General features: G+C 32.0%; 2 protein-coding genes across 2 annotated transcripts; both read left to right on the top strand.

Moving 5' to 3' along the window:
* The first annotated feature begins 818 nt into the window (after window positions 1-818).
* Window positions 819-3,540, top strand: LOC131617535 (protein neprosin-like). Its single transcript, XM_058888811.1, has 7 exons — window positions 819-950; window positions 1,042-1,128; window positions 1,215-1,406; window positions 1,509-1,673; window positions 2,433-2,486; window positions 2,756-2,902; window positions 3,090-3,540. The coding sequence occupies exons 1-7, from the start codon at window positions 825-827 to the stop codon at window positions 3,459-3,461; spliced, it is 1,143 nt and encodes a 380-aa protein (XP_058744794.1). The 5' UTR covers window positions 819-824; the 3' UTR covers window positions 3,462-3,540.
* A 10,393-nt stretch (window positions 3,541-13,933) lies between these two features.
* LOC131619406 (protein neprosin-like) lies at window positions 13,934-16,555 on the top strand. Its single transcript, XM_058890505.1, has 7 exons — window positions 13,934-14,068; window positions 14,148-14,234; window positions 14,304-14,495; window positions 14,589-14,753; window positions 15,583-15,636; window positions 15,859-16,005; window positions 16,181-16,555. Exons 1-7 carry the CDS (start codon window positions 13,943-13,945, stop codon window positions 16,553-16,555), a joined length of 1,146 nt encoding a protein of 381 aa, XP_058746488.1. The 5' UTR covers window positions 13,934-13,942.
* Window positions 16,556-16,807: the final 252 nt, after the last annotated feature.

The following is a 16,807-nucleotide window of genomic DNA, read 5'->3' as shown; positions in this document are numbered from 1 at the left end:
TTGAGATGATAAATTCTTTGGTGAGTTTTGATTAAGTATCAATGTCTTTGTCTAAATAAATTATAAATTGTATTAATTTATTTTAAAATAAAATAGGTGAACATTTTAATACCATTGAATTTGATTTGATTTGATATTGATATCTCTATTCAATAAAACAATGATATTCAATGTCAAATAATATTTTAGTATTATATTATTTTGAAATATATTAAAAAAATTAAATTAGTTTATACTAAAGACACATTAGTACTAAATCAAAACTCGTGTGCACCAAATAATTTCGAACTTGAGAGGAGCACACTCTCAAGACCCAAACATTTTACCGCTAGACCACACATGAACACCAAAGAATTTATGAAGATAAACACAAATTAATGATATTCAATGTTATATTATATTTTTATATTATTTTATTTCAAATAATAACTTTTAAAATTTAAATTTGTTAAGGATGGGTATCTAGCCAAAACTCATTAGTATTAAAATATTATCATATTAAGGTGAACACTTTGGTAATTTCTGACAAAGAAAGAAAGAAATCTGATTTTATTTCTTTTATTCATTAAAAAATTAAAATATAAAAGTTATTATAGGAATTAGTAGTTTTAAAAAATAAACAATAAAATCATCTAAACATTCATGATGGAAATAATAAATAAAAAGAGCCAATCAAAATCTTAAATTAATTAACATTCATGAACTTTAATTTTAATTCATTTTCAATGTCCTCATTATTCTTTGAATCGTAACTATAAAATGAGAGAAGACTAAACCAAAACCCACATCAAATCATTTTTATTTGTCAAGATAATTTAATAAAAATGTTCAACATACTATTCTTTGTCGTGTGTTTAGTGGGATGTGTTACATGCCTTACAATGAAAGAAGACTTGGAAATTGAACAAGAGTTAACGAGGATTAATAAAGTTCCCTTAAAGAGTATCCATGTATTGCATACTGTTTTTATGAATTACTAGCTGTTGAACTTCATCTTGTTACATATTTAACTTTGTGTTTGTTTGAATATGATTTTTATAGACAAAATTTGGGGATATTGTTGATTGCATTGATATTTATAAGCAACCAGCTTTTGATCATCCTTTACTCAAAGATCATAAATTGCAGGTATACAATCAATTAATTAGAATAATGACAAAGTTATCAGTACATTTTTGTTATATTTGAATTTGTATTTTTTTTATCAACTATAGAAAAGACCCAGCTTTAAACTTAAAGCTAAAGAAAAAAGTGAGAAGACTTCATCAATTAAAGCTGTATTTGGGCTTCAAGAAGACAAGTGTCCACCTGGAACTGTTCCCATTAAAAGAACAACTAAAAATGATTTAATTGGGGGAAAATCATATTTTAACAATGGTTTGGTTGAACATACTCATGGTAACCATGTAAGTTTATGTTTTGTACTTATTAGTTTTTTATACTTATCATTATAATTATCTTATAATTATTTCAATTATATAAATTACACAAATTTATGATATCTGTAGTATGCAGAAGTCATATCAAAGCCTGGAATTTTTGAATCGTATAATGAAATTTCTGGAATAAGTAGTGTTTATAATATTAATGCTAAAAACGATCAAACAAGTTCTTCTGTGATGTATGTTCGAAATGGACCTGATAGCACAAGTTATATCGGCATGGGGTGGCATGTAAGTTTAATTTTGGTAATATGTGTGTGTGTGTGTGTGTGTGTGTGTGTGTGTGTGTGTGTGTGTGTGTGTGTGTGTGTGTGTGTGTGTGTGTGTGTGTGTGTGTGTGTGTGTGTGTGTGTGTGTGTGTGTGTGTGTGTGTGTGTGTGTGTGTGTGTGTGTGTGTGTGTGTGTGTGTGTGTGTGTGTGTGTGTGTGTGTGTGTGTGTGTGTGTGTGTGTGTGTGTGTGTGTGTGTGTGTGTGTGTGTGTGTGTGTGTGTGTGTGTGTGTGTGTGTGTGTGTGTGTGTGTGTGTGTGTGTGTGTGTGTGTGTGTGTGTGTGTGTGTGTGTGTGTGTGTGTGTGTGTGTGTGTGTGTGTGTGTGTGTGTGTGTGTGTGTGTGTGTGTGTGTGTGTGTGTGTGTGTGTGTGTGTGTGTGTGTGTGTGTGTGTGTGTGTGTGTGTGTGTGTGTGTGTGTGTGTGTGTGTGTGTGTGTGTGTGTGTGTGTGTGTGTGTGTGTGTGTGTGTGTGTGTGTGTGTGTGTGTGTGTGTGTGTGTGTGTGTGTGTGTGTGTGTGTGTGTGTGTGTGTGTGTGTGTGTGTGTGTGTGTGTGTGTGTGTGTGTGTGTGTGTGTGTGTGTGTGTGTGTGTGTGTGTGTGTGTGTGTGTGTGTGTGTGTGTGTGTGTGTGTGTGTGTGTGTGTGTGTGTGTGTGTGTGTGTGTGTGTGTGTGTGGGGGGCAAATTACATATTTGTTAATTTGAAATTGTAAATTGATGTTAGGTGGCTCCACAACTATACAACGATGATGCAACTCATTTGTATATCGTATGGACGGTATGAAATTTTATTGTCCTACTTATTTTTTCTGTTTATACATTTCATTTAAGGTTTAGTTAGCTTACAAAGCACCGGATTTTATCACGACTAATTCGGGGTAAAATAGGATTTTCATTTTATATTTGTCAACTCTAGTTAAATAGGATCCTTTATCTTTTTAGCATTTAGAAAATTACTTTTATGTTTTCTACTTTTTTTTCTTTTAATGTTAATTAGAATTTTAATATTTACATTATATAATAATTCGAGGTTGAAATAATTGACAGACAGATAATTTCAAGACAACTGGATGCTTTAATTTACAATGTTCAGGATTTGTTCAAACTAGTCCACGTAACTATCTTGGTGGAAGATTTGAGAATACATCTATTTATGGTGGACATATGATTGAAATTACAATATCCATTACTCAGGTCATTCCTACACCATGCAATTTTCTTCAATAAGAAAATAATAATATTAAACATAGTTATTGAAGATACATATGTTCAATTTTTTACAACCAAATATTTTCATGGAATTATAAATTATTTATTTAACATGAAAGCTTTAAAGTCAAGCTATGATATATTTCATAATACAATTTGTTTTTATGATCAGGATCCTCAAACACAAGATTGGATGCTATTTAATGAAAATGAAATGCTTGGATATTTTCCAGCAACATTATTCTCCAACTTGAAGTCCGCCCATCAGGTAGGCTGGGGTGGTAGAACATCATCTTCTAATGGTGGTCCTAGTCCGCCAATGGGTTCTGGATATTTTCCTGATCACATATATACCCATGCAAGTTATTTTAGATATGTTACATATAAAGTTAATAACTCTACTGAGACCATTGAACCCATGGAATATCACTTAGAAGAAGTCTTTGACAAACCTAAATGTTATTCTGTTAAATATTATGGAGTATATGAGAATGAAGTTGGACATTCTCTTCAATTCGGGGGTCCAGGGGGTAGTTGTGATTAATTCATGTTATTATGGGTGATTTCTTAAAAAAAAAATTATTGTTGAAACTTTAATATCAATAAAACTTCATTTTTGTGAATGCTTGGAATAATTTATTTCACAATTTTGCTTATTTTTAGTTTAAATTTGACACAGTTTGTGATACTTAATTAAAATAATATTTCTATTATAAATACATCTTCTAGTTTGTGATATTAATTTACCGTGCAATATGGTAATTAGGAGCGATTCTTGGTAGATCATGGAAGTTCCTTTGACGTCATGTTCTAGGATGTTTTCTAGAAATTGCAACTCGATCCTAACGATGCCAAACTATTTAGTGGCTCGTAGGTAGGATTCTCAAGCAAACAGGTACAAGTAAGAGGTCATGTATACCTGTAGACAATATGCGACAGGGGAGCAGACGCCGGGGAAATTGATGTTAGCCATCTTATTGTCGATGCCTTATCGCCATACAACATCATCTTAGGTTGCCCATCCATCAATGCACTAGGAAAGCTTATTCCACCTAGTACCTAGTCTTGAAATACCTGTTGCCTGGTATGTGAGTAGACACAATTATAAGAGTAGGAAGAGTGTAACACAGTTATAGGATCGAGTGCTAACAAAACAAATTTGTGACATGAAAGGAAGAGTGTAACACAGTTATAGGATCGAGTGCTAACAAAACAAATTTGTGACATGAAAGGAAGAGTGTAACACCCCGACTTTAATTTAATATTTTATTCAAATAATAGAATATTATCTTGTGTGTTGTTTGGTTTTTGTGTGTGTATAAATTGTGTTATTTTGGGTGCTTGGGAGACAAAAACGTATTTTTCTAATTTAATAATTACTGAAATATCGAGGTTGAAAGCGTAAGAATTTAAATTAAAATTATTCAATTTAGAGTTAAATGCCTTCTACCCCTGCCATTGTGTAACACCCTTCTAAAACCCCCACGGAAAATATAATAAAAATTCAGAGTAAACATGAAATACAAGGATGTCACAACTTCTTTAACATAAAATACTATAGTCAATTGTCATGCCACACAGGAAACCATTTAATATAAAACACAATTCATGTTCAACGCAGCGGATCACAACTCATGACATTGCATATTCATCATCTATGCAAGTTACTACAACACAATTATAAAACAACAAAACCAATAAGATAATTCGTCCCTAAACTAGCGTTTCCCAGTGTTACAATCAGAGCATGACACGACACGACTACGGACTAGCCTATGAGCTATCCTCACCCATTCTGATGCCGCTACTCCTTAATCTGTAATCATTAAAGTAAGGGTGAGTTTCATTCGAATTAATAAGCATTATGCAATCATAAGCAATAAAATCTCATAGTAATTATCATCCACTCAATCATACATATAATCAGAATTATTACAACAAGTAAGCATCAATCCAACAATATTGGCCATCGGCCCACAACTCACCAATTATACCAATGATCAAGTTATATTAACAACATATTCTTAATACATCAATCATATAAACACACCAAGGCATAACACTGAATTCCATCCAATCATGTTATAACCAATGCATATGATTAAACTGACACTATGCATGTGGTACCATACATGGGATATACCCATCCAACTGATATCCTCATCACTGAGATACAGTTTAACCAGCACCGATTCCACACACAGGGAATCATGCTCACTAAATATCCAGCACCGATTCCACACACTGGGAATCATGCTCACCAAAATATCCAGCACCGATTCCACACACTGGGAATCATGCTCACCATTTTGATCCACTTTCATCACCGGGATCCATCACCAAAAATGTATGCAAATGAATGCAACATATAACATGCTTACAACATCACCAATCCGATGTAACACATCGTCTCATTATCATCACCAAATCATCACCAATAAGCATGTATATATTCTTAGCATTCATACAAACATATCACACATACATTCACCACAGTTCACATGTTAATATTAACAGTATATTAACATTCATAAATCATCAATCATCACCACGTTCATACATCGTTACATCTAACATCATTGCACACAATGTAACCAATTATCAAAACAACCCAACAACATAATCACAAAACATGTATTCATTTACGACATGTTATAAACCAACATCACCCAATGAATATCACAATCTCATCACCAATACAGAACATGCATCAATAGTCATATATATAATCACATATACATATACTATCTTTCAATTCATTAATAATTAAATCGAGTTTAAAAAGTAAAGTTGGCTATTGCCCATTTTATCAATTCATCAGATAAAGCATCTCATTAGCTTCGCAACGCCCAAAACGGCACATAAATCGGATACTCGGATCAAAAGTTATGAGTTTTCAAAGATAAAACATTTTTAGAAAAGTGCTGCAGGAACGGGGTTGTCCCTACGTGGGAACGGGTTCCTGGCTGCATCCAAAATCACGTCTCTGATTTTTACTATGGGGAACCGGGTTGTCCCTACATGGGAACGGGTTCCCAGCTACCCAGAATCCATATTTCTCTGTTTTTACAAGGGGGAACCGGTTCGTCCCACATGGGAACCGGTTCCTACGTACCTGCACAGCAAAAATCACCATTTTGACAGCATTTACCCTATCCCATAACCCCAATTTCAGGTACATACGAACATAGCACACAATTATCATTGTTTTTCACACAATTACACATTTCAAATAGGTTATTGACATGTATTAACACCATATGTCACAAGTATCAACAGGATCATGTCAATTCATACAAGATTATCAAAACCTAACAAAATTCCCAAACCCGACACGTACGATTGAACTGGACAACAATCCTAATCAATCATACTACCTACAATCACATAAGGAATACTAACCCGAAGAATCCCCCCTTACCTCAGAGTCGAAACTTCGAAGGTTCTCTTCCCCTTTGGCTCTTCTCACTTTCACGTGTTCTCCTTTCTTCAGACTCAGTTCCTGCTTCTGCTTCCTCTTTTTCCCAAATTCCTTATTTTATGAAAAATAAAATAAAATATTATGATGGGCTTGCTTAGTCAACACCCCCTCTTCTGCTAATCACCACTCTAGGCCCAAATGCCAATAACTCATCATTTTCCATATAATTCAACCAAATACCAAAATAATTCTAATTAATAATTTAATTTCCAATTAAATTAAACTTAGAAAATATGGGGTGTTACACATTGTAACGGGTTTTGATTTATTTTTAATTATTTTTTGTGATCTCCAAGAGAATTTTTTTTATTTTTAATTGCCACATGGAATTTTTTATATATTATATTTTTATACTTTTTTATATTAATTTTTTTTACGATTTCTTAATTAATTTTGTTAAATTATTTTATGAAATTATATTTATAAATTAATTATTAATATATTAGTTAAGGGCTTAAAGCCCAATATCTTTTGGCCCTAAGCCCACTTTTCTTTCAAGAGGAGCCCATTTATTTAGTTTGTTTTCAAGTCATTAACATATGTGTGTGATTGGTATGGTATATAAACTCTACTGCAAATACACTTCATATCAATGTGTGACTCTCATGATGAACAACACCTTCAATTACACCATTTCAAACTATGCATGCATTTGGCTGCATTTTGAAACTGCACCTTAATACACATTAGTGCTGGTACAGCTGCAAGTGCATGCTAATTGCAAGAAATTTAAAATAAGGTTGAGCTAAAAAACAATGGTGGTGGATGCAAATTGTGATTTTTAGAATGTTAAAAGATTATGTTGCTTCAGAAAGCAGTTCTTGTTCAACATTGTCAATAACACCACTCTCTGAAAACAAAATTCACTTACGTCATAACCTAGTAACATGCACCAAACACTTTAATGGATGAATAGTCTATTTTACTGCATACCCCTGATGATGTTTTCTCAATAAAACCAGGTTTGATGCAAAACCAAGAGGCAGATATAATTGAGGCGAATTCTAGAATGGAAGCAAAATATTGTGATACAACATAAAACATCTGCATGTTTGTATGAATTCAACAATTACAATATGACACTCGTTGACCCCCTAGAGAACCGCGAATTGGTTCGTGCGAACCGGTTCGCGGTACTTTTGTGAACCCGGTTCATCACAATTCACTTGTAATTCCCAAAAACCAGCGTACCACTGCAATTGGTTTTAAAAATTTAAACTAATTCAATTGGAGTTACATTAGCTACTGTATGCATGCCACCCACATAACTCACAAATAATTTTAAAACGTAAAAAAATATTATTAAACTGTTACCTGTTCCCCAATTAATGGTACAGATACTTGTTAACGGAATATTAAAGAAAAAAGTGCAGCGTTCTATATTTATAACTATGCTGGCACTTAATATTAAGAACTTACTTGATGTGGGACTCACAGCAATATATAATGTTCAACAATTCTGATATTTCTCACTCATTTCTAAGATTTAATTGTGGAATTCATAAAATGTATAAATTCAATTACTCATTCCATCTTAATCTCAAAATAATTAAAATATATTTTAACCATAACGTCCCGATTATTACATTTGAGCGTACCACGAACCCAAATAGCGTACCGACTATGTATACCCCTCGCGTACCTAATTCTTTGAGGGTTGCGTACCACGTACCCGAATTCGTACCACGTACCGAAGCGAATTGCGAACTGTGTGACTATGACTTATCCCCCACGAAACTTAGTTAGGTAGGTTTATATTTTTCCCTACATTGAGAGTGTGAATATTTCAATGATAATGATAAGCGTATGTGCCTATGTATGAGTGCGTATGAGTGCAGGTGACCTAGAAAGTACTTAAATAGAACTGTTTCCTCTTCTTGTAGAAAAGCATGCACTTAAATGTTTAGTTGGCGAAAACTTTAATGGATTAACAACTAGATTAAAATGATGTTTGCTCCCAAAAAGTGTAATCAAAATGAAGATGGTATGGCAGTATTTATCACTTCGACGCCTTGTTGTCCATTGATAGAAGAGTATTATAGAATTTATATTAATAGTTATTAGTATTGTTATTGGATTCTAGTAGTATTTGGACCTTTAATTAGTTATTGGGCTTTTAGTTACTATCCACTTCTACTACTATATATGTACTCATTGAGAAGTGAAAAAAATTATCAAAGAAATCAACTAAGTTATTTTTATCTCTATTTTCTTATCTTTAATTTTAATGTCTTTACCTTTTATTGTTGAAACCCTAGTTCTATAGACTTGGTAGGATTAGCTTCCTATCAATTAGTGCTCTCATTTCGATCTCATTCTCCCAAATTATATGGCTGTTCCAGTCTTCTATGGAGAAGAAGAAGATTCTTATTGGTGGGTGTTATGTGTTGAAAAGGTTTTCAAAGAAAAAGGAACACCAGAAAAGATGAAGCTACTAGAAGCTGTGGTGAAATTACGTGGTCGTGCTCGTCAATGGTGGGTTTGGCGGTCTCAACTTCATCCACCGTTATGTTGGGATACGTTCACCACTGTATTTCTCTGACATTTTAAACCTGAATGGCGGAACAATTTACCAATATTAGATGAGGAAATCCAACCTAGTTATGAATCAGTGGAGTCTGTAAATGCTACTTCCTTTCTTGACGATTCCGTTGACGAAAAATTTCAAGATACAATCCGTGAAAGTGTTGAGGAAGATATAGAAGAATCTTCAGATCTGTGTAGAACACAACGAGAACAAACCAATTTGTATGGAATCCAATCGCCACTCTTCACGGAGGAATCAGATTCGAGCTTGAAGCTTTGCTCCATTTCTCCACCACCATCGAAGCCATCCTATTTTAGCTCTTATGATGTTGACAACGAGTTATTGTTCTTACTAACAGATACTATACGATCCACCACTGCGATGGATGCTTTGATCCCTGAACCACATGACCCAGGACCACCAAAATCTCTACTCACATCCACAAAGATAATTTCTGCAAGGGATCTTTCAGGTAGTCGTTCGCCGCTAATCTCAACGAATTCAAAACTTCAGATTTGTGCACCTACCCACAACCTTGCACCCTCTAAAGATGGTGATTACGAAGTTCCACCAAAACCCCCTGATGCTACTTTGAAGACAGAGAGAACACGCACACGTGAAGCCTTTGCAAAAGTACGCGGATTCACCATTTCCCCTCTGCCAACCTTCGATACCACTACTAAACTCGTACCAGTCTTGGATCCTTTATTACCAAAACCGCAGAAGATTCATTCTCCTTCTTGTGAATCATTTCCACAATATTTTGAAATCATAGATTTTGATTCTTCAAAAATTCTCATGGTCAAGCCTCAAGTCAACAACAAAAGGTTTCATGATGATGTTGATTTTGCGATTCCATCAAAACCACCAGATCATATTGGTTTTGAGGTTTTGTATTATGAAACAAGTGAGTCAAGCTCACATGTTGCCCATAATGTGTTCGTCGAAATACCCCTGCCAACCATTCCCTTATTTTATCTAAACACTATTATCTTTCATGACATACCTCTAGAAGCTGCAAGAAGTGGCACTGTACTTTTGAAAAACATTGCCTCAAAAGTTGTTTTAGGAAAGCATTTTGGTGTTCCTTGTAATTTGGTAACAATATTCCAAGGCTTTGGGATTTTTACTAAGAAGAGTATTTATTATCCTGGTTGTAATGATGAAACAAAGTGTGTTTCTGCTGAAATCAACGAAGCGGTCAAAGTTGCTAAGAAAGTTGATTATGTTTTGTTGGCGATGGAATTGGATCATGAGGATGTATATGTCAGTTTAAAAGCAACTTATACTTCAGATGGACATTCATGTAGTGCTAGAGACGGCACCAGCATCGGAGATCCAACTGTTTCATTTGAACAAGCAAACTTCCCTACAGATCCATCAGTTCATCCACATGAGGTACCTACTAGTTATAGTTCTGTTGCAAGTAAAGAGGCTGTTCATCAGGTTCAACAGCCATATGCAATGTTTCCTTTTCCAAGCTTCTCAAAAACTAATGTGAAATCCCACGAAGCAACACAAATAACCTGTTCCCGACCGTGGTCTGATTCCTTTATTTTGAAGAGGTTTAAAAGAACCAGGTATCAATCACTATATACTTCCATTTATGACCTTGTTTGTGGTGTTTTAAAAATACTTGCATGTTTGGAGACAATGAAGCAAACTGAGTATTATAGATATATATCAAACATTGGGACAAATGGAAAACCCATAAGCTTGCAAGTTGGAAACAAATTTACTGTTTCGACTTTCGATGTCAGTAGAGAATTCCAAAATTTAATTTTCCAAACTTCTTGTATGCATAAAATGGATTGTGTGAAAGTCGAGACTTGTTTTTTTAGAGGCTGATTATGATTTTCTAGTTGGGGTCTCCTATGGAATCAAGTCAAGAAAGCTATTAGAGATGGGAGCATAAGAGTTTTGGAAGTTCATGATTATAAGAATACTTTATTTTACAGTAAAGATATTTTGAGCTATCATTTTTTCCAATTTTTTTTTGGATTTTACAAAAGTGCATGGCAAAGAATGGGATACAAAGGGTGGTGTTCAGCAATGTGGTTTGAGGATGATTTTTGAACACACTAGTTTTAGCTATTTGATAACATGGGTTGGAAATATGAGACATGTGACAAGGTTCGGAAGTGTTTATAATGGTCAGATGAAAAAAGGCAATAAAACTGCAGTCCAAATACTTTCTGCATCTTCAGCTCAAAGGTCGACGAAATTTCAAACTGAGGCTGAACTTTTGATGACGATTCATCACAAAAATATGGGAATAACTTATATCAAAGTTGTTAAGTTTGAAAGAATAAATATAATTAGGCATAAAAAGATGGGAAGGTTATGGTCTTGTTACATGTGGTTGGATGAAGAGCTTGTATCCAAGGTAGCCACTTTTGAAGTTGCCAAAATTGTGACCTCGGTAACCAAAAGAGAAAAATTTTCGTTTTTTATTGCAGGATCTTATGACTACATTACATCAGTGAGAATGGAAAAAAAGGGAAACAATGGGATTCCCGTGGATATTTGAGTACCTTTATGGCAGCTATGGTCACCATTCAAGTAGTGGATCTAGTATAATAAGGTTTTATGAGCAAATTTTATAACCTTGAGGACAAGGTTGTTTTTGAAGGGGTTGGCAATGATAGAAGAGTATTATAGAATTTATATTAATAGTTATTAGTATTGTTATTGGATTCTAGTAGTATTTGGGCCTTTAATTAGTTATTGGGCTTTTAGTTACTATCCACTTCTACTACTATATATGTACTCATTGAGAAGTGAAAAAAACTATCAAAGAAATCAACTAACTTATTTTTATCTCTATTTTCTTATCTTTAATTTTAATGTCTTTACCTTTTATTGTTGAAATCCTAGTTCTAAAGACTTGGTAGGATTAGCTTCCTATCATCCATCACCTATACTAATGCATCATGCATTGAATACTGATGGCAAGTATAGTTTTTGCTGATAAATGCAAGAGTTTATATACATTTTTTACTCAATTAACGTTAAAACTTCAGTATTGGGCTATACAAAAAGTGAATGGGCTTAAAGTTAAATCTCTCTATAGTATAAGCCAACCAAACTATGTAGAAGTAGAGTAGTATGATTCATGTACACGTACTATTGAATACTGATGGCAAGTATAGTTTTTGCTGATAAATGCAAGAGTTTATATACATTTTTTACTCAATTAACGTTAAAACTTCAGTATTGGGCTATACAAAAAGTGAATGGGCTTAAAGTTAAATCTCTCTATAGTATAAGCCAGCCAAACTATGTAGAAGTAGAGTAGTATGATTCATGTACACGTACTACATAGTTTGTATCAGTGTTTTAAAAACCGGACCGGTCAATGAATCGGTGAGAGTACTGGGTCACTGGTTTATCGGTCGAACCACTGGATCACTGGTGGAACCGCACAATCAAACCGAATTAAACCGGATAACTCGGTTGAATAGACCTGTCATTATATAAGTATAAAACCGGTCGAACCGGATGATTCAGTCTCTAAAGAATTATAACTAGCTCTTAAATCTTTTAAAAATATCATATCATAAATTCACAGTTTCATAACTTAAATTCAAATTTTAAACAAAGGTATCACACATAACAAAATAGTACAAAATTACAAAGTCTAATTGCAAACAAAGTCTAATTACAACATAATCTAATTGAATAGTTTATAACAAAATAACTCCAATGTGTACCAAATTTAATTCAAAATAGAATCCTCCTAAAAAGAAAATCAAATAAAATTCAATATGTTTATGCTATTTAAGAAAATTTATTAGCAAAGATAACAAATAGACAATAAAGTTTTTAATTTGTCACTAACGAAAAAAACTATGTGAGAATGCTATTTAAGTAATACACTACTAAATATATTAAAAAAATTTTAAAAGAAATGTTAAAAAAAAGTTTAATTTTTTTTAAATAAAGTAAAAAAAAGAAAAAAAAAAGCAATTAAACTGCCGGTTTTCACCGGTTTGATGGCATACCCGATCCGACTATTGAACCAGACCGGTTTTCGGTTCGACCGGTCCGACCGGCCGGTCCGGTTTTTAAAACACTGGTTTGTATAGTTTTGAATAGCATATATATATATATATATATATATATATATATATATATATATATATATATATATATATATATATATATATATATATATATATATGCCTCAATGTAACAGTAACTCTAAGATTGGAAAATATTACAATGCAAAACATATTCCTTCTTCTCTCTTCACTCCTGAATTTCCATATATCACACTTCCATCCCTTTTAATTTTATATAAATATTCGTTCATGTAAGTCATATATGTATAAGCTCAATATATATAGAATGTCTGCCGACGAGAGCTTCACCTTTTCTCTGTTACATTGTTACTCGCACGCGATTAGAGTGTATCGTAACTGACAGTGTTAGAGGCAGTTGTGTAGAGTAGAGATGAATTGACTTACCTGTTTAGGCCGGCGACAAGGATCCGAAGGTCGGGGCAGAGGCGCTCAATACTACCTAACAGCTCATAGGTGACCAAAACCAAATGATAACATAACTGCATGGAGACAAATAAATTTAAATATAATCACTTTTTATTAGGATGCAGTTTTGAAAAAAGGGTAAACAATATTTTATTAATATCATTGATATTGTTTCAATTATAGACAATAAATGTATTTGATTATTAAGATGAACACTGTAATTTCTAACAAAGAAAGAAAGAAGTCTGATTTTGTTTCTTTTATTCATTAAATAATCAAAATATAAAGTATAAAATTCATTATAGGAATAATAATTTTCAAAATAGACAATAAAATCATCTAAACATTCATGATCGAAATAATAAAAGAAATAGGAAAAAATCTAAAATTAGTTAACATTCATGAAATTTAATTTTAATTCAATTTCAATGTCCTTATTATTTGTTGAATCGTAACTATAAAATGAGAGAAGACTAAACCATAACCCACATCAAATCATTTTTATTTGTCAAGATAATTTAATAAAAATGTTCAATATACTATTCTTTGTCGTGTGTTTAGTGGGGTGTGTTACATGCCATACAATGAAAGAAGACTTGGAAATTGAACGAGAGTTAAAGAGGATTAATAAAGTTCCCTTAAAGAGTATCCATGTATTGCATACTGTTTTTATGAGTTACTTCATCTTGTTACATATCTAACTTTGTGTTTGTTTGAATATGATTTTTATAGACAAAATTTGGGGATATTGTTGATTGCATTGATATTTATAAGCAACCAGCTTTTGATGATCCTTTACTCAAGAATCATAAATTGCAGGTATACAGTATCAATACATTTCTGTTATATTTGAATTTGTATTTATTTTTTTGTGTGTATCAACTATAGAAAAGACCCCGCTTTAAACTTAGAACTAAAGAAAAAAGTGAAAAGACTTCATCAATTAAGGCTGTATTTGGGCTTCAAGAAGACAAGTGTCCAACTGGAACTGTTCCGATTAAGAGAGCAACTAAAAATGATTTAATTGGAGGAAAATCATATTTTAATAATGGTGTGTTTGAAAATACTCACGGTAACCATGTAAGTTTATGTTTGTACCTATTAGTTTTTTATACCTATCATTATAATTATCTTAGTATGCAGATAAATTACACAAAATTATGATATTTGTAGTATGCAGAAGTCATATCAAAACCTGGAATTTATGAATCGTATAATGGAGTTTCTGGAACAAGTCGTGTTTATAATGTTAATATTAAAAACAATCAAACAAGTTCTTCTGTGATGTATGTTCGAAGTGGGCCTGACGGCACAAGTTATATCGGCATGGGATGGCATGTAAGTTTAATTTTTGTGATATATATATATATATATATATATATATATATATATATATATATATATATATATATATATATATATATATATATATATATATATATATAGGGGACGACTCAAGTGAGAACACTTGGTTATTATGAGAAATGAGAACAATGAATCACGACCGTTAGATTTGATTTTAATGGACTGGATTGATTTCTCTTTCCGTGATCCTTAATATTTATTTTAAATCAACACAGAAAGAGAAATCAATCCAGTCCATTAAAATCAAATCTAATGGTCGTGATTCATTGTTCTCATTTCTCATAATAACCAAGTGTTCTCACTTGAGTCGTCCCCTATATATATATATATATATATATATATATATATATATATATATATATATATATATATATATATATATATATATATATATATATATATATATGCACTGACACAATATACTATCATCTAGTAGAAAACCAACAATATATCATGTTATTAAAAAAAAAAGGGTTGTAATTGAATACATGGTTGTGATGTATATATATGAAAAAATGGGTGATGCACTAACAGTATAAAATAGTTTTACACTGTCAACCAATCACAACCATGTATTCAATTACAACCCATTTTTTTTTAATAACATGATATATTGTTGGTTTTCTACTAGATGATAGTATATTGTGTCAGTGCATATATATATATATATATATATATATATATATATATATATATATATATATATATATATATATATATATATATATATATATATATATATATATATATATATATATATATTGAATTATTTGTTAATTTGAAATTTATAAATTTATGTTAGGTGGCTCCACAATTATACAATGATGATGCAACTCATTTTTATGCCGTATGGACGGTAGGAAATTTTATTGCCCTACTTATTTCTTCTGTTTATATATTTTTATTTAAGGTTTATTAGCTTACAAAGTACAAAATTTTGTTGGGGTAAAATCCTATTTTCATTTTATATTTGGTTAAATATGATCTTATATCTTTCCCGCATTTTGAAAATTACTTTTATGTTAAATAAAATTTTAATTTTTTCATTATATAATTTGATGTTGTAATAATTTGACAGACTGATAATTTCAAGACAAGCGGGTGCTATAATTTACAATGTTTTGGATTTATTCAAACTAGCCAAAACAACTATTTTGGTGGAAGAATTGATAATACATCTATATATGGTGGACAGATGATTGAAATGAAAATATCTATTGCTCAGGTTATTCCTAATTTTCTATACCATGCAATTTTCTCCAATAAGAAAAAAAATATTAAACATAGAAGATACATGTGTTCAATTTTTTACAACCAAATATTTTCATGGAATTAGAAATTATTCATTTAACATGAAAGCCTTAAATTCATTCCATAATACAATTTGTTTTTGTGACCAGGATCCTCAAACATATAATTGGTTGCTAATTTTTGAAAATGAGTTGCTTGGATATTTTCCCACAACATTATTCTCCAACTTGAACTATGCCACTCAAGTAGGATGGGGTGGTAGAACATCATCTCTTGAGGGTGATTCTAATCCGCCAATGGGTTCTGGATATTATCCTGATCGCATATATACACATGCAAGTTATTTTCGATATGTTACATATCAAGTTAATAACTCCACAACAGACATTGAACCCAAACAAAATGAGATAGAAGAAGTCTGTGATAAACCTAAGTGTTATTCTGTTAAATATTATGGAACATATGATAGTGAAGTTGGATATTCTCTTCAATTCGGAGGACCAGGGGGTAATTGTGATGATTAATTTATGTTATTATGAGTTATTTATTAATTTTTTTCTCTCGAGTTATTGTTGAAACTTTAATATAAATAAAACTTTATTTTCGTGAATGTTTGGAATAATTTATTTCACAATTTTGTTTATTGTTAGTTCAAATTTGACACAATTTGTGATATTTAGTTAAAATAGTATTTATTTAAAATAAATTTCTATCATAAATACATCTTCCACTTCTAACGGGAAGAGATCCATATATATTTATCTAAATAATAAGAG

Source organism: Vicia villosa, linkage group LG7 (genome assembly GCF_029867415.1).
Source record: "Vicia villosa cultivar HV-30 ecotype Madison, WI linkage group LG7, Vvil1.0, whole genome shotgun sequence".
Lineage (NCBI taxonomy): Eukaryota > Viridiplantae > Streptophyta > Magnoliopsida > Fabales > Fabaceae > Vicia > Vicia villosa.
The sequence above is the reverse complement of the archived record's forward strand: the minus strand, read 5'-3'. Positions and strand labels throughout refer to the sequence as shown.